This window comes from Ambystoma mexicanum, chromosome 14 (genome assembly GCF_040938575.1).
Source record: "Ambystoma mexicanum isolate Mex_15411 chromosome 14, UKY_AmexF1_1, whole genome shotgun sequence".
Classification (NCBI taxonomy): domain Eukaryota; kingdom Metazoa; phylum Chordata; class Amphibia; order Caudata; family Ambystomatidae; genus Ambystoma; species Ambystoma mexicanum.
Window position 1 is genome coordinate 399,222,376 of NC_090940.1, and position 18,940 is coordinate 399,241,315.

Genomic DNA, 18,940 nt, shown 5'->3' on the forward strand with positions numbered 1-18,940 from the left:
AGACCAGGTACGTGCACTAATATTTTGGATGGATGAAGACCTTTATAATGTGTTACTTTAGAAGGGCCCTTGGCGTGTAAAAAAGGGATAAGAAGATGGACAATGGGGTTCGCCAGATGTGCAAGCGAAGCAATCTTGATCTAGCATCTTACAGCCACCAAGGTAAACAAAGACTCACAGCTCCCCTCGAAGCTCTGGCTGAGCCCATGGCTTAACCCCCTCTTACCTTCTCCCCATTAGAAGTGAATCCGTTCTTTAAATATCAAGCACATTGTAATACAGTCTTAAGAAAAGAAATTATGTCCAGACAAAGGTAGAAATATAAAAATGTCCAACATCTATTAATTGGCTACCATCAACAGGGTGAGAGTGGAATAGGAGCCCAAGCTAGAAACATGTCCACAGCTGTTCAATAGGAATCAGTTGTTGGATGCTATATAGCATTTTTTCTAGGGCCCATTTGTGTCTATGGTTGTTGGCAGAGGCGTTGCGTTTTTAAACATATACTTGTAGGTCTTGTAGCATGACCAGGAACAAGGAGCAACCTGGTCCTCAAGTAAGCCTGACCAGGCTGCTGCATATTTAGTAGGGCCCATGGAGAAGAATTACCTACAGATTTGGGTGTTTTGAAGTAGTTCAGGTCACTCCAACAGAGTAAGATCACAAGTGACATTTCAATGCGGTTCCACGCAGGCTCAGACTGGCCCATAGGGCAATGGTGGCCAGTGAGAGCCCTTTTTGGGGCCAATGTGGGCCACTTTAAGGACTTAGTGCATTGTGCAGATAGTAGTTTAAACTATTTCACTGGCTCAATGTGCTTAAGGTGCATACTTTCCAAAATATTTCCTCAAAAATGATGCTCCAAGGAAACAGCTTGATGCAAAGTTATGGTATCGGATGTGGGCTTCATTCTAAAGCATTACAGAGTGGTACATTCCAGAGTGGACCATAATACCGAAAAACACTGCACACATTAATTAAATAAATAAAGGGTAGTTGGGTAAAGAGGTTAAAATGGGTCGGGTTGGGGTTTGGGTGGCGTTATAAGGGTAAAAAACAGGGGGCTTGGGGCGGATACCCTCAAATAAAAATAATAATAATAATTCGATGTTTTTCATTATTTTTTCCACAATTAAATTTACCACTCTGAAATTGTGGTCGGAAAATCACATATAACCTATTTTCTGCTGCCAATGGCTATTTCTTCCACCAGTCTGACCCGGGTTCCTGAGCGATTCATTTGCTTAATGGGTGCTTGTGCTGAAGGAGGCCTAAGGCCATCACAAAGTTTTGGGTGAGAGAAGGCGGTGCCGATGTGTGAAGCAGGGAGGTGAGTTCCACAGATCCGAAAGGAAGTCTTCCCGGTCCCTGACTGGGTAATGCCTAATAGGGTTGTGATTATATGAGTGGCCTTAATAACGCTATGTATATATTCTTCAAGTGACAGTGAGTACTGGCGCGGTCCATACCTCGGCATTATGCTGCTCTCTCTTTTTCAGAATCCCTTCATACTGCTCCTCTCCAAATCGAACCAGCTCAACTTCCATCCTCTCCATTATCTCCAGGACTGTGGGGTCGGCGGTCTCTTTCGGCTCTCCCATATACACCTCTGTACAAAGGTCATCATCAGGTAAGCTGCAGAAAGGAAACATACGTGATGTTCCTTTTTTTTTTGTAAACATTGATTGATTCAATTAAACCAAATAAATAAAAAATAAAAAAAGGAAACATACTTGTAACCTTTGTAAAGTGGCTTGAGTGCCCTCGTGCATGCACGCTGCGACGCATAGGTGAATATGAGACACATCATTAAGGGCCGCTCTTGAGTTCCTTTGAGGGGAGTTTATTCGGAAAGGTACCATTATGGCGCCCTCATTTGTGCGCCCCCGCAGTCACTGCGACTTTGGGGGTGCACAAAATTCCGACTCCCAAGCGGAAGTTGTGGGGGTGTCCCCGCTCTCCTTTGGGGCAGTGATGGGAGTCAGGGGTTGCGGGGTGTCCATTGTGGTAAGCGGGGAACAAGAAAGTAACAAAATACACCCTGCGCGGAACTGACGCTGCAGGGATAGCGGGTAGTCAGTACACACAGAAGAGTGCCGCCGTGAAGGTAAGTGGGGTGTGGTGGTCGGGTAAGGGTATGCGCTATGGGGGAGGTGGGTAAAGTGATCTATTTGGTCACCGCGCCACGCCACAATTGGCGTTGACATTTTCGTCGGCGCAGTTACAGGCGGCGCAATTATCACATAGATTAAAGTATTCCCCACTGGTAATGTACACTGAGTGACCCCGGAAAGACTGCCCTGGTCCCTTCGTCATGAGAGGATGGCTTCTCTTTACACCTGGCACAGAGACTCAAGCACACACTTTGGTGTTATGAATAGCTCCTATATTTTATTCACAATAAATATTTGTCTAAATCAAAAAAGTCAATCCTAAAACACCACAACATTACATTACATAAAATAATGTAAACAGAATGTAAAGGTTGATGAGGCAATGCACTACTCACTGTTGCCTGTCAATGAACACCATGAGAAACCTCAACAAAGGGACCGTTGTAGAGGGCAATTCTTCACAAGCAATTCCTCCAGGAGGTCTAAAAATGCACTGTCCTTAATCATTTAGTTGCTCAGACCAGGCTTTTGGAAGTGGACCCAACACTCTGCTGTAAGTAAGCTCCATTGGTCGGTTCAAAACTAGGTTTTGGGGTCAACGTTGCTAGTAGCTAAACCGACCAGCGCATGTATTCAGCCTCTTCCTGGCTATGACCTGTCCAGTTTAGACAGGAATATACTCAAAGCGGGAAGGTATTGCTAAGAATATCCTCGGGGCTGTCAGTCCACTGTCTGTCACCTACCTCAGTCGATCAGGCCTCCATCAAAGGACCCCAGGATGGACCTGAGCAAGAAAAATGTCTACTCATCTAACATCTGGAGACCATTGTGGGGCAGACCCTCGTAGGGAACATGTGTCCAGGATCATAACAGGCCTCCTGCACCCACAGTGGAGCAGAGGGCTCCACGATACTAAGGGGGCCCCCGATTGGTCCAAGGCATGTGTAGTGAGAATCCTAGGCCCGCTCACCACATTTTGAAGGAGGCCCACTTGAGTTTATGTTACGACCCTGGTTATGCGTGATTAGGCTTGACTCATCCCTATGCTGACCAGATGTACAGGATCACACTTCTATTTAAAGGGTCCTAACGTGGAAGTTCTTTGATGCACCTAAATGCACATACTTAAAGCATCTCAAAATTACTCCACATCCATTGAATGACATCTTCTGGGGAAAACATACACATTCGGGTTTTCACTAAGTGGCGTACACCCATTTCATGATGTCTAAGCCATTCATTGTGAAATTAAAACCTGTTTCTGCAGGAGCAGCACCACCTAGAAACACATGGGCATTCTCTGTTACCTTTGGGCACGCGACATTAACACTTGCATGGTGCCAATATCTGCTCTGGGTTAAGAAACCTTTTCCCTGGAACCTGTCAACACGCTGCTGGCATTTCCCCCAGATATCTTAGCTCTAACATCCATTCAGATTATGCTATTTCCTGCCAGAGAAAATACATATGCAACAAGTTCATTCAGATACTTATTCTGGAGCAGATTCATGTGATCTGGTACATCTGGTTGCAGGCGCCAATTCACCACTTCTTTTTGCAGCACTTTCATTGGGGGCAAGCTCCCCATACCATGCTCCTGCGGTCCACCACACCCTACCTTCACCACTCTCAAAATCTATTTGAAACTGCTCGATAACCTTGCAACCCCCACTAAAAATACCACAAAAAATGCAATGAAATGTCCTTTCACCAAACCCTGTGAAACGGATGTAGTCAGATTGGCAGATACCAATTCATGCGCTGCTGCCATACTGTCCAGTGATATCTATTCTGAGCCGATTCATGTGATGCTGCATACTGTCCAGTGATCTCTATTCTGAGCCGATTCATGCGCTGCTGCATACTGTCCGGTGATATTTATTCTGAGCCAATTCATGCGCTGCTACCATACTGCCAAGTGATATTTATTCTGAGCCGATTCATGCGCTGCTGCCATAATGCCCAGTGATATTTGTTCTGAGCCGATTCATGCGCTGCTGCCATACCAGCCAGTGATATTTATTCTGAGCCGATTCAAGTGCTGCTGCCATACTGGCCAGTGATATTTATTCTGAGCCGATTCATGCGCTGCTGCCATACTGCCCAGTGATATTTATTCTGAGCCGATTCATGCGCTGCTGCCATACTGCCCAGTGATATTTATTCTGAGCCGATTCATGCGCTGCTACCATACTGCCAAGTGATATTTATTCTGAGCCGATTCATGCGCTGCTGCCATACTGCCCAGTGATATTTATTCTGAGCCGATTCATGCGCTGCTGCCATACCAGCCACTGATATTTATTCTGAGCCGATTCATGTGCTGCTGCCATACTGGCCAGTGATATTTATTCTGAGCCGATTCATGCGCTGCTGCCATACCAGCCAGTGATATTTATTCTGAGCCGATTTATGCGCTGCTGCCATACCAGCCAGTGATATTTATTCTGAGCCGATTTATGCACTGCTGCCATACTGCCCAGTGACATTTATTCTGAACCGATTTATGCATTGCTGCCATACTGCCCAGTGATATTTATTCTGAGCCGATTCATGCGCTGCTGCCATACCAGCCACTGATATTTATTCTGAGCCGATTCATGTGCTGCTGCCATACTGGCCAGTGATATTTATTCTGAGCCGATTCATGCGCTGCTGCCATACCAGCCAGTGATATTTATTCTGAGCCGATTTATGCGCTGCTGCCATTCCAGCCAGTGATATTTATCCTGAACCGATTTATGCACTGCTGCCATACTGCCCAGTGATATTTATTCTGAACCGATTTATGCACTGCTGCCATACTGCCCATTGATATTTATTCTGAGCCGATGTATGCACTGCTGCCATACTGCCCAGTGATATTTATTCTGAACCGATTTATGCACTGCTGCCATACTGCCCAGTGATATTTATTCTGAACTGATTTATGCACTGCTGCCATACTGCCCAGTGATATTTATTCTGAGCCGATATATGCACTGCTGCCATACTGCCCTGTGATATTTATTCTGAGCCGATTCAAGCGCTGCTGCTATACTGCCCAGTGATATTTGTTTTTTCTCAGCTGATTCATGCGCTGTTGCCATCCTCGGCACTTGCCTTGGCACACTCTCCGCCCTGGAGACTCACACTTACACCCAATGCAGCTCTAGGCCGTGTAGCTCTCACCAATCCTAGCACTTCATCTGTGGCTCACCCATGAGCTCAGACTCCCCAGCACCTACCCCCTCTGCCCTCTTCCTTTCTGCACTTGCACGTTCTGAATACTCACAAGGCATAGCAGGTTTGTCCTTTTTCTTTTTTTTCCCCCACTGCTCTTAAATATTGTGTTTTGCAATTGTGTTTTACTCCCTTGTTCCCTCCCTTTGCCCTGTGGGCGCTTTGAAACAGTATTTTACTTGCTGTATAAGCGCCTAAGCAAACAATAAATAAATAAATTATACCGCCCGGTGATATTTATTCTGAGCTGATTCATGCACTACTGCCATACTGCCCACTGATATTTATTCGGAGCCGATTTATGCGCTGCTGCCATACTGCCAGCAATATTTATTCTGAGCCGATTCATGTGCTGCTGCCATAATGCCCAGTGATATTTATTTTGAGCCGATTTATGCGCTGCTGCCATACTGCCCAGTGATATTTATTCAGAGCCGATTCATACACTGCCTCCATACTGCCTAGTGATATTTATTATGAGCCGATTCATGCGCTGCTGCCATAATGCCCAGTGATATTTATTCAGAGCCGATTCATGCGCTGCTGCCATACTGCCCAGTGATATTTATTCTGAGCCGATTCATGCGCTGCTGCTATACTGCCCAGTGATATTTATTCTGTGCCGATTCAGCTGATGCTGCCATAATGCCCAGTGATATTTATTCTGAGCTGATTCATGCACTGCGGCCATACTGCCCAGTGATATTTATTCTGAGCCGATTCATGTGCTGCTGCCATAATGCCCAGTGATATTTATTTTGAGCCGATTTATGCGCTGCTGCCATACTGCCCAGTGATATTTATTCAGAGCCGATTCATACACTGCTTCCATACTGCATAGTGATATTTATTATGAGCCGATTCATGCGCTGCTGCCATAATGCCCAGTGATATTTATTCAGAGCCGATTCATGCGCTGCTGCCATACTGCCCAGTGATATTTATTCAGAGCCGATTCATCCGCTGCTGCCATACTGCCCAGTGATATTTATTCTGAGCCGATTCATACGCTGCTGCTATACTGCCCAGTGATATTTATTCTGAGCTGATTCATGCACTGCGGCCATACTGCCCAGTGATATTTATTCTGAGCCGATTCATGTGCTGCTGCCATAATGCCCAGTGATATTTATTTTGAGCCGATTTATGCGCTGCTCCCATACTGCCCAGTGATATTTATTCAGAGCCGATTCATACACTGTTTCCATACTGCATAGTGATATTTATTATGAGCCGAATTCATGCGCTGCTGCCATAATGCCCAGTGATATTTATTCAGAGCCGATTCATGCGCTGCTGCCATACTGCCCAGTGATATTTATTCAGAGCTGATTCATGCGCTGCTGCCATACTGCCCAGTGATATTTATTCCGAGCCGATTCATGCGCTGCTGCTATACTGCCCAGTGATATTTATTCTGTGCCGATTCAGCTGATGCTGCTATACTGCCCAGTGATATTTATTCAGAGCCGATTCATGCGCTGCTGCCATACTGCCCAGTGATATTTATTCCAAGCCGATACATGCGCTGTGGCCATACTGCCCAGTGATATTTATTCTGAGCTGATTCATGCACTGCGGCCATGCTGCCCAGTGATATTTATTCTGAGCTGATTCATGTACTGCGGCCATACTGCCCAGTGATATTTATTCTGAGCTGATTCATTCGCTGTCATGTCTTCCAGAGAGAATATCCCTTGATCCTGTTCATGTGCTGCTGGCAGTTTGTGTAGACGTATTAGCACAGGTCTGTATCCCAATAATGTGCGGTGTCTTTTTACCAGAATATTGTCGATCAGGACTAGTATCCAGAACATGCTGCTTGCCGACTGTCCAGAGATTATAGCTCAGGTTGGAAGCTGCTGCCACTTTAACTATAAAAGGAGATTAACCACGCAAACGTTATCTGAAATAGCTTAATATGTGCAGACAGACAAAGCCTGACAAAAGATCTGTGTCCACTATATTTCACACAACAGCAGTTGATCTTTGAATCCTTGATTTGCCGGCCCAGTTAGTAAAGCCGGTCGAACATCTGCCAAGCCATGCTTGTAGCTTGAACCATACACGCACCTTGATAGTCACAATTCAGAATAGTGAGATTCCGCAGCTCCCTCTAGCAGCCAATAATGGTACCGGTCACACCAGTGTGTCCGGTTGTTATGTTCAGCAGCCAAGCAGAGTCACCGAATCACCCAGCAAGATGTCTGCTCTGGGAGGTTCGGAAGCCCTATATCCTTTTCACTTCCTCTTTCTGGGTTTTGTTAAGCTGTGATAGAGGGTGTTTACAGAGCAGCTTGTGTTTTATATTAGTTGTAAGATTTTTGGGGAGTTTGGCGTTCTTTGTTGACAGAGTATTATACTTCATTGTGTGTTTGGTTTTCACCTTATCAATTTGTCTATCTACTAGCCCCCCCCCCCTTTGTCATCTTTCCTTTTTACAACCACTTCCGCTCACTCCAACAAGTTTTCCCTGTCCTTTCTCCTGTCTGTTTCCCCTTTGTTACACCCCAAAAACCTTAGGAAAGCAAGGAAAATACCCTTTCCTTTTTTTTTTGTTTTTGTTTTTGTTCCTTTCCTTTTGCATTTCTAATCCCTGAGTTTGTAACAGTAAGCTGTGTCACTTGTTCCATCTGTTATCCTTACCTTGCCTTTATACCGCCCCCCAAATATACAATAACATTATAATTAACTCTTGAATTCCCATTTGTTAGTTAAACCAAACAAAGTTCCCATTTGTGAACCCTTCCTCCTTTAATCATCGTCCTTTCAGTGTGGATCCATTTGTTTATCCTAGTCACTCATGTGTCTTGGTAGTTACTGTGCGTTAGGCCTGCCTAAGAAGAAGAGAATTAAAATAATGAAACTTGGCAGTGATTTGGAGGAGTAGGAGGAGATTAACTTCTCTTGGGGTAAGGATATTGATTGCGAGGTGTCTGGAGCCCACAGCTGGAGCAGATGTTGATTGAGTTGGGGCATCCATTGGGGAGGATCTAATAGAGGGGAGAGGATTGCATGGCTGACATAGTGTTTGCCACTGCCACAGGTAGAGGAGCTGAGTGAGGAGGCGGCAGGGCTGAAAACATTGCACAATGTTCCATGGCTACAGCAGGGGCCAGCACTGGGGGAGCTGGAGGGGGCAGGGCTGAAAACATTGCACAATGTTCCACGGCTACAGCAGGGGCCAGCACTGGGGGAGGTGGAGGAGGCAGGGCTGAAAACATTGCACAATGTTCCACAGCTACAGCAGGGGACAACACTGGGGGAGGTGGAGGAGGCAGGGCTGAAAACATTGCACAATGTTCCACGGCTACAGCAGGGGACAACACTGGGGGAGGTGGAGGAGGCAGGGCTGAAAACATTGCACAATGTTTCACTGCTGCAGTAGGGGACAACACTGGGGGAGATGGAGGAGGCAGGGCAGAAAACATTGCACAATGTTCCACATATACAGCAGGGGACAACACTGGGGGAGGTGGAGGAGGCAGGGCTGAAAACATTGCACAATGTTCCACGGCTACAGCAGGGGCCAGCACTGGGGAAGGTGGAGGAGACAGGGCTGAAAAGATTGCACAATGTTCCACGGCTACAGCAGGGGCCAGCACTGGGGGAGGTGGAGGAGGCAGGGCTGAAAACATTGCACAATGTTCCACAGCTACAGCAGGGGACAACACTGGGGGAGGTGGAGGAGGCAGGGCTGAAAACATTGCACAATGTTCCACGGCTACAGCAGGGGCCAGCACTGGGGGAGGTGGAGGGGGCAGGGCTGAAAACATTGCACAATGTTCCACGGCTACAGCAGGGGCCAGCACTGGGGGAGCTGGAGGGGGCAGGGCTGAAAACATTGCACAATGTTCCACGGCTACAGCAGGGGCCAGCACTGGGGGAGGTGGAGGAGGCAGGGCTGAAAACATTGCACAATGTTCCACAGCTACAGCAGGGGACAACACTGGGGGAGGTGGAGGAGGCAGGGCTGAAAACATTGCACAATGTTCCACGGCTACAGCAGGGGCCAGCACTGGGGGAGGTGGAGGAGGCAGGGCTGAAAACATTGCACAATGTTCCACGGCTACAGCAGGGGACAACACTGGGGGAGGTGGAGGAGGCAGGGCTGAAAACATTGCACAATGTTCCACGGCTACAGCAGGGGCCAGCACTGGGGAAGGTGGAGGAGACAGGGCTGAAAAGATTGCACAATGTTCCACGGCTACAGCAGGGGCCAGCACTGGGGGAGGTGGAGGAGGCAGGGCTGAAAACATTGCACAATGTTCCACAGCTACAGCAGGGGACAACACTGGGGGAGGTGGAGGAGGCAGGGCTGAAAACATTGCACAATGTTCCACGGCTACAGCAGGGGCCAGCACTGGGGGAGGTGGAGGGGGCAGGGCTGAAAAAATTGCACAATGTTCCACGGCTACAGCAGGGGCCAGCACTGGGGGAGCTGGAGGGGGCAGGGCTGAAAACATTGCACAATGTTCCACGGCTACAGCAGAGGCCAGCACTGGGCGAGGTGGAGGAGGCAGGGCTGAAAACATTGCACAATGTTCCACAGCTACAGCAGGGGACAACACTGGGGGAGGTGGAGGAGGCAGGGCTGAAAACATTGCACAATGTTCCACGGCTACAGCAGGGGCCAGCACTGGGGGAGGTGGAGGGGGCAGGGCTGAAAACATTGCACAATGTTTCACTGCTACAGCAGGGGACAGCACTGGGGGAGATGGAGGGGGCAGAGCTGAAAACATTGCACAATGTTCCACATATACAGCAGGGGACAGCACTGGGGTATGTGGAGGGGGCAGGGCTGAAAACATTGCACAATGTTCCACAGTTACAGCGGGGGCCAGCACTGGGGGAGGTGGAGGAGGCAGGGCTGAAAACATTGCACAATGTTTCATTGCTACAGTAGGGGACAACACTGGGGGAGATGGAGGAAGCAGGGCTGAAAACATTGCACAATGTTTCACTGCTACAATAGGGGACAACACTGGGGGAGATGGAGGAGGCAGGGCTGAAAACATTGCACAATGTTCCACGGCTACAGCGGGGGCCAGCACTGGGGGAGGTGGAGGAGGCAGGGCTGAAAACATTGTACAATGTTCCACAGCTACAGCAGGGGACAACACTGTGGGAGATTGAGGAGGCAGGGCTGAAAACATTGCACAATGTTCCACGGCTACAGCGGGGGCCAGCACTGGGGGAGGTGGAGGAGGCAGGGCTGAAAACATTGCACAATGTTCCACGGCTACAGCAGGGGCTAGCATTGGAGGAGGTGGAGGGGGCAGGGCTGAAAACATTGCACAATGTTTCACTGCTACAGTAGGGGACACCACTGGGGCAGATGGAGGAGGCAGGGCTAAAAACATTGCACAGTGTTCCACTGCTACAGCAGGGGACAGCACTGGGGGAGTTGGAGGGGGCAGGGCTGAAAACATTGCACAATGTTCCACATATACAGCAGGTGACAGCACTGGGTAGAGGTGGAGGGGGCAGGGCTGAAAACATTGCACAATGTTCCACATATACAGCAGGGGACAGCAGTGGGGGAGGTGGAGGGGGCAGGGCTGAAAACATTGCACAATGTTCCACGGCAACAGCAGGAGACAGCACTGGGGGAGGTGGAGGGGGCAGGGCTGAAAACATTGCACAATGTTCCACATTTACAGCAGGGGACAGCACTGGGGTAGGTGGAGGGGGCAGGGCTGAAAACATTGCACACTGTTCCACGGCTACAGCGGCCAGCACTGGGGGAGGTGGAGGAGGCAGGGCTGAAAACATTGCACAATGTTCCACATATACAGCAGGGGACAACACTGGGGGAGATGGAGGAGGCAGGGCTGAAAACATTGCACAGTGTTCCACGGCTACAGCAGGGGACAGCACTAGGGGAGATGGAGGGGGCAGGGCTGAAAACATTGCACAATGCTCCACGGCTACAGCAGGGGCCAGCACTGGGGGAGGTGGAGGGGGCAGGGCTGAACACATTGCACAATGTTTCACTGCTACAGTAGGGGACAACACTGGGGGAGATGGGGGAGGCAGGGCTGAAAACATTGCACAGTGTTCCACGGCTACATCAGGGGACATCACTGGGGGAGATGGAGGGGGCAGGGCTGAAAACATTGCACAATGTTCCACATATACAGCAGGGGACAGAACTGGGTAGAGGTGGAGGGGGCAGGGCTGAAAACATTGCACAATGTTCCACATATACAGCAGGGGACAGCACTGGGGGAGTTGGAGGGGGCAGGGCTGAAAACATTGCACAAGGTTCCACGGCAACAGCAGGAGACAGCACTGGGGGAGGTGGAGGGGGCAGGGCTGAAAACATTGCACAATGTTCCACATATACAGCAGGGGACAGCACTGGGGTAGGTGGAGGGGGCAGGGCTGAAAACATTGCACACTGTTCCATGGCTACAGCAGGGGCCAGCACTGAGGGAGGTGGAGGAGGCAGGGCGGAAAACATTGCACAATGTTCCACGGCTACAGCAGGGGGCAGCACTGGGGGAGGTGGTGGAGACAGGGCTGAACACATTGCACAATGTTCCACGGCTACAGCAGGGGACAGCACTGGGGGAGGTGGAGGGGGCAGGGCTGAAAACATTGCACAATGTTTCACTGCTACAGTAGGGGACAACACTGGGGGAGATGGAGGAGGCAGGGCAGAAAACATTGCACAATGTTCCACGGCTACAGCAGGGGCCAGCACTGGAGGAGGTGGAGAAGGCAGGGCTGAAAACATTGCACAGTGTTCCACGGCTACAGCAGGGGACAGCACTGGGGGAGGTGGAGGGGGCAGAGCTGAAAACATTGCACAATGTTCCACGGCTACAGCAGGGGACAGCACTGGGGGAGGTGGAGGGGGCAGGGCTGAAAACATTGCCCACTGTTCCACATATACAGCAGGGGCTAGCACTGGGGTAGGTGGAGGGGGCAGGGCTGAAAACATTGCACACTGTTCCACGGCTACAGCAGGGGCCAGCACTGGGGGAGGTGGAGGAGGCAGTGCTGAAAACATTGCACAATGTTCCACGGCTACATCAGGGGACAGCACTGGGGGAGGTGGAGGAGACAGGGCTGAAAACATTGCACAATGTTCCACGGCTACAGCAGGGGCCAGCACTGGGGGAGGTGGAGGAGGCAGGGCTGAAAACATTGCACAATGTTCCACGGCTACAGCAGGGGCCAGCACTGGGGGAGGTGGAGGGGGCAGGGCTGAAAACATTGCACAATGTTTCACTGCTACAGCAGGGGACAACACTGGGGGAGATGGAGGAGGCAGGGCTGAAAACATTGCACAGTGTTCCACGGCTACTGCAGGGGACAACACTGGGGAAGGTGGAGGAGACAGGGCTGAAAACATTGCACAGTGTTCCACGGCTACAGCAGGGGCCAGCACTGGGGAAGGTGGAGGAGACAGGGCTGAAAAGATTGCACAATGTTCCACGGCTACAGCAGGGGACAGCACTGGGGGAGGTGGAGGAGACAGGGCTGAAAACATTGCACAATGTTCCACGGCTACAGCAGGGGACAGCACTGGGGGAGGTGGAGGAGACAGGGCTGAAAACATTGCACAATGTTCCACGGCTACAGCAGGGGACAGCACTGGGGGAGGTGGAGGGGGCAGGGCTGAAAACATTGCACAATGTTCCACGGCTACAGCAGGGGCCAGCACTGGGGGAGGTGGAGAAGGCAGGGCTGAAAACATTGCACAATGTTTCACTGCTACAGCAGGGGACAACACTGGGGGAGATGGAGGAGGCAGGGCTGAAAACATTGCACAATGTTTCCCTGCTACAGCAGGGGACAACACTGGGGGAGATGGAGGAGGCAGGGCTGAAAACATTGCACAGTGTTCCACGGCTACAGCAAGGGCCAGCACTGGGGGAGGTGGAGGGGGAAGGGGTGAAAACATTGCACAATGTTCCACGGCTACAGCAGGGGCCAGCACTGGGGGAGGTGGAGAAGGCAGGGCTGAAAACATTGCACAATGTTTCACTGCTACAGCAGGGGACAACACTGGGGGAGATGGAGGAGGCAGGGCTGAAAACATTGCACAATGTTTCACAGCTACAGCAGGGGACAGCACTGGGGAAGGTGGAGGAGACAGGGCTGAAAACATTGCACAATGTTCCACGGCTACAGCAGGGGACAGCACTGGGGGAGGGGGTAGGGCTGAAAACATTGCACAGTGTTCCACGGCTACAGCAGGGGACAGCACTGGAGGAGGTGGAGGGGGCAGGGCTGAAAACATTGCACAATGTTCCACGGCTACAGCAGGGGACAGCACTGGGGAAGGTGGAGGAGACAGGGCTGAAAACATTGCACAATGTTCCACGGCTACAGCAGGGGACAGCACTGGGGGAGTGGGCAGGGCTGAAAATCTTGCACAATGTTCCACGGCTACAGCAGGGGGCAGCACTGGGGGAGGTGGAATAGACAGGGCTGAAAACATTGCACAATGTTCCACGGCTACAGCGGGGGCCAGCACTGGGGGAGGTGGAGGAGGCAGGGCTGAAAACATTGCACAATGTTCCACGGCTACAGCAGGGGCTAGCATTGGAGGAGGTGGAGGGGGCAGGGCTGAAAACATTGCACAATGTTTCACTGCTACAGTAGGGGACACCACTGGGGCAGATGGAGGAGGCAGGGCTAAAAACATTGCACAGTGTTCCACTGCTACAGCAGGGGACAGCACTGGGGGAGTTGGAGGGGGCAGGGCTGAAAACATTGCACAATGTTCCACATATACAGCAGGTGACAGCACTGGGTAGAGGTGGAGGGGGCAGGGCTGAAAACATTGCACAATGTTCCACATATACAGCAGGGGACAGCAGTGGGGGAGGTGGAGGGGGCAGGGCTGAAAACATTGCACAATGTTCCACGGCAACAGCAGGAGACAGCACTGGGGGAGGTGGAGGGGGCAGGGCTGAAAACATTGCACAATGTTCCACATTTACAGCAGGGGACAGCACTGGGGTAGGTGGAGGGGGCAGGGCTGAAAACATTGCACACTGTTCCACGGCTACAGCGGCCAGCACTGGGGGAGGTGGAGGAGGCAGGGCTGAAAACATTGCACAATGTTCCACATATACAGCAGGGGACAACACTGGGGGAGATGGAGGAGGCAGGGCTGAAAACATTGCACAGTGTTCCACGGCTACAGCAGGGGACAGCACTAGGGGAGATGGAGGGGGCAGGGCTGAAAACATTGCACAATGCTCCACGGCTACAGCAGGGGCCAGCACTGGGGGAGGTGGAGGGGGCAGGGCTGAACACATTGCACAATGTTTCACTGCTACAGTAGGGGACAACACTGGGGGAGATGGGGGAGGCAGGGCTGAAAACATTGCACAGTGTTCCACGGCTACATCAGGGGACATCACTGGGGGAGATGGAGGGGGCAGGGCTGAAAACATTGCACAATGTTCCACATATACAGCAGGGGACAGAACTGGGTAGAGGTGGAGGGGGCAGGGCTGAAAACATTGCACAATGTTCCACATATACAGCAGGGGACAGCACTGGGGGAGTTGGAGGGGGCAGGGCTGAAAACATTGCACAAGGTTCCACGGCAACAGCAGGAGACAGCACTGGGGGAGGTGGAGGGGGCAGGGCTGAAAACATTGCACAATGTTCCACATATACAGCAGGGGACAGCACTGGGGTAGGTGGAGGGGGCAGGGCTGAAAACATTGCACACTGTTCCATGGCTACAGCAGGGGCCAGCACTGGGGGAGGTGGAGGAGGCAGGGCGGAAAACATTGCACAATGTTCCACGGCGACAGCAGGGGGCAGCACTGGGGGAGGTGGTGGAGACAGGGCTGAACACATTGCACAATGTTCCACGGCTACAGCAGGGGACAGCACTGGGGGAGGTGGAGGGGGCAGGGCTGAAAACATTGCACAATGTTTCACTGCTACAGTAGGGGACAACACTGGGGGAGATGGAGGAGGCAGGGCAGAAAACATTGCACAATGTTCCACGGCTACAGCAGGGGCCAGCACTGGAGGAGGTGGAGAAGGCAGGGCTGAAAACATTGCACAGTGTTCCACGGCTACAGCAGGGGACAGCACTGGGGGAGGTGGAGGGGGCAGAGCTGAAAACATTGCACAATGTTCCACGGCTACAGCAGGGGACAGCACTGGGGGAGGTGGAGGGGGCAGGGCTGAAAACATTGCCCACTGTTCCACATATACAGCAGGGGCTAGCACTGGGGTAGGTGGAGGGGCAGGGCTGAAAACATTGCACACTGTTCCACGGCTACAGCAGGGGCCAGCACTGGGGGAGGTGGAGGAGGCAGTGCTGAAAACATTGCACAATGTTCCACGGCTACATCAGGGGACAGCACTGGGGGAGGTGGAGGAGACAGGGCTGAAAACATTGCACAATGTTCCACGGCTACAGCAGGGGCCAGCACTGGGGGAGGTGGAGGAGGCAGGGCTGAAAACATTGCACAATGTTCCACGGCTACAGCAGGGGCCAGCACTGGGGGAGGTGGAGGGGGCAGGGCTGAAAACATTGCACAATGTTTCACTGCTACAGCAGGGGACAACACTGGGGGAGATGGAGGAGGCAGGGCTGAAAACATTGCACAGTTTTCCACGGCTACTGCAGGGGACAACACTGGGGAAGGTGGAGGAGACAGGGCTGAAAACATTGCACAGTGTTCCACGGCTACAGCAGGGGCCAGCACTGGGGAAGGTGGAGGAGACAGGGCTGAAAAGATTGCACAATGTTCCACGGCTACAGCAGGGGACAGCACTGGGGGAGGTGGAGGAGACAGGGCTGAAAACATTGCACAATGTTCCACGGCTACAGCAGGGGACAGCACTGGGGGAGGTGGAGGAGACAGGGCTGAAAACATTGCACAATGTTCCACGGCTACAGCAGGGGACAGCACTGGGGGAGGTGGAGGGGGCAGGGCTGAAAACATTGCACAATGTTCCACGGCTACAGCAGGGGCCAGCACTGGGGGAGGTGGAGAAGGCAGGGCTGAAAACATTGCACAATGTTTCACTGCTACAGCAGGGGACAACACTGGGGGAGATGGAGGAGGCAGGGCTGAAAACATTGCACAATGTTTCCCTGCTACAGCAGGGGACAACACTGGGGGAGATGGAGGAGGCAGGGCTGAAAACATTGCACAGTGTTCCACGGCTACAGCAAGGGCCAGCACTGGGGGAGGTGGAGGGGGAAGGGGTGAAAACATTGCACAATGTTCCACGGCTACAGCAGGGGCCAGCACTGGGGGAGGTGGAGAAGGCAGGGCTGAAAACATTGCACAATGTTTCACTGCTACAGCAGGGGACAACACTGGGGGAGATGGAGGAGGCAGGGCTGAAAACATTGCACAATGTTTCACAGCTACAGCAGGGGACAGCACTGGGGAAGGTGGAGGAGACAGGGCTGAAAACATTGCACAATGTTCCACGGCTACAGCAGGGGACAGCACTGGGGGAGGGGGTAGGGCTGAAAACATTGCACAGTGTTCCACGGCTACAGCAGGGGACAGCACTGGAGGAGGTGGAGGGGGCAGGGCTGAAAACATTGCACAATGTTCCACGGCTACAGCAGGGGACAGCACTGGGGAAGGTGGAGGAGACAGGGCTGAAAACATTGCACAATGTTCCACGGCTACAGCAGGGGACAGCACTGGGGGAGTGGGCAGGGCTGAAAATCTTGCACAATGTTCCACGGCTACAGCAGGGGGCAGCACTGGGGGAGGTGGAATAGACAGGGCTGAAAACATTGCACAATGTTCCACGGCTACAGCAGGGGACATCACTGGGGGAGGTGGAGGAGACAGGGCTGAAAACATTGCACAATGTTCCACGGCTACAGCAGGGGACAGCGCTGGGGAAGGTGGAGGAGACAGGGTTGAAAACATTGCACAATATTCCACGGCTACAGCTGGGGACAGCACTGGGGGAGGGGGCAGGGCTGAAAACATTGCACAGTGTTCCACGTCTACAGCAGGGGCCAGCACTGGGGGAGGTGGAGGGGGCAGGGCTGAAAACATTGCACAATGTTCCACGGCTACAGCAGGGGACAGCACTGGGGAAGGTGGAGGAGACAGGGCTGAAAACATTGCACAATGTTCCACGGCTACAGCAGGGGACAGCACTGGGGGAGTGGGCAGGGCTGAAAAGATTGCACAATGTTCCACGGCTACAGCAGGGGACAGCACTTGGGGAGGTGGAGGGGGCAGGGCCGAAAAGATTGCACAATGTTCCACGGCTACAGCAGGGGGCAGCACTGGGGGAGGTGGAGGGGGCAGGGCTGATAGCAATGGAGGGGTTCCCACTGACACAGGAAGAAATGGCAAACAGAAGGTGGACGGTGGATGGCTGATACAAACAGCCATTGCACCAGAGGTGTGGGGTATGTCTGGGGAGGACTGGAAGAAAGCACTTCACTTGCTGCAGCGGATGGGCATGCTATCTACTGACCCACTACAGCCATCCCTGTGTAATGCCATAGCAATGTTTGGAGATGGAGAGGAGATGGAGGGAGGGTGCAATATAGGCGCTGGGTTGCCCAGAGTTCGGCAAATAAAGGTGAAAGGTGGTTGTACAGGAGGGGACAGAAGATCAAGAAGTGGTGGAGACAGGTGGTCCCCCCGCAGATGTCTTCGAATGAGAAAGAGGGTAAGAGAGATGCACTTGCCCCTTGCCAAGTGTCAGCCAGGGCAGGGGCATCCCCCACCTAGACTGAACAAACCTTCGCATTAGACTGGGGGCACTTTACGCTGCTGGAGATGAAGAAAGTGAGGCAAGAGAAAAGCCCTGTCAAATACAACTTATGCAACACACACGTGAAGTGGGGTACACTAAAACAAGAATTGCTCCTTGGAAACCACTGCGATACTCAGTCACATGGAACCGAAGCATGGCCCGACTAGCCATTCATGCCACCCAGCTTCCAGCGACTCCACTCCCACCCACCCACCCTCCAGCTGTGAGGACAGCAATGAAGATATATCTGCTCATTGCAAGTCCCAGACACTCCAGCAGAATCAGGCCACAGTCCCCTATGCTCTCTGCCTGCCCAAGAACCTCTGCACTGCCTATATACTGTACCGGCAGCAAGGGGCGTGACCTGCCACCACCAGCACCTCCTATTGGTAGCCTTGTCACAGTGCTGCTATATGGGCAGGCACAGAGAGACCATCATTTGGGGAGAGTTGCATGACACAGCAGTGGTGGATGCAATGGAGAGACGCATGATCCAGCATAACCCTACCCCCTCTTGTACGTGATTGAGGGTGCGTAGGTTGCTGGAAATAAAATATGGTAGCTGCCAGATAACATTGAGGGTGTGGGTCTCCAAGTGGGAGAGATGATCACAATTCGTTGTGCTACTGTCTGCAGAGAAGAAACATTAAGGGAAGAGTTGAGACGGTAATTGTAGTAAAAGGAGCTAGTCAGGCCAAGAACTAAGTAAATACACACAATGTCGGCCCACATGGTTAAGATTAGCAAAACTAAATAGCTGAGACATTGACATCACATTTTCAGGTGAGAGAAATCAAGTTAATAATGTTCCACTTGTTCTCTGAGCTCCCATGACTAGCAGGGAAGGCAGAAATGCTCACAAGCGA

The 18,940-nt window shown here is 51.8% G+C and overlaps 1 protein-coding gene across 1 annotated transcript in view; it reads right to left on the reverse strand.

Annotated features, from left to right (window-relative positions):
• Positions 1 to 18,940, reverse strand: part of PLCB2 (phospholipase C beta 2) — a 1,211,696-nt gene that overhangs the window by 190,202 nt on the left and 1,002,554 nt on the right. Inside the window, exon 26 of the mRNA XM_069637528.1 lies at positions 1,470 to 1,635. Coding sequence (XP_069493629.1) covers positions 1,470 to 1,635 — 166 coding nt within the window. The remainder of the gene's footprint in view (positions 1 to 1,469; positions 1,636 to 18,940) is intronic.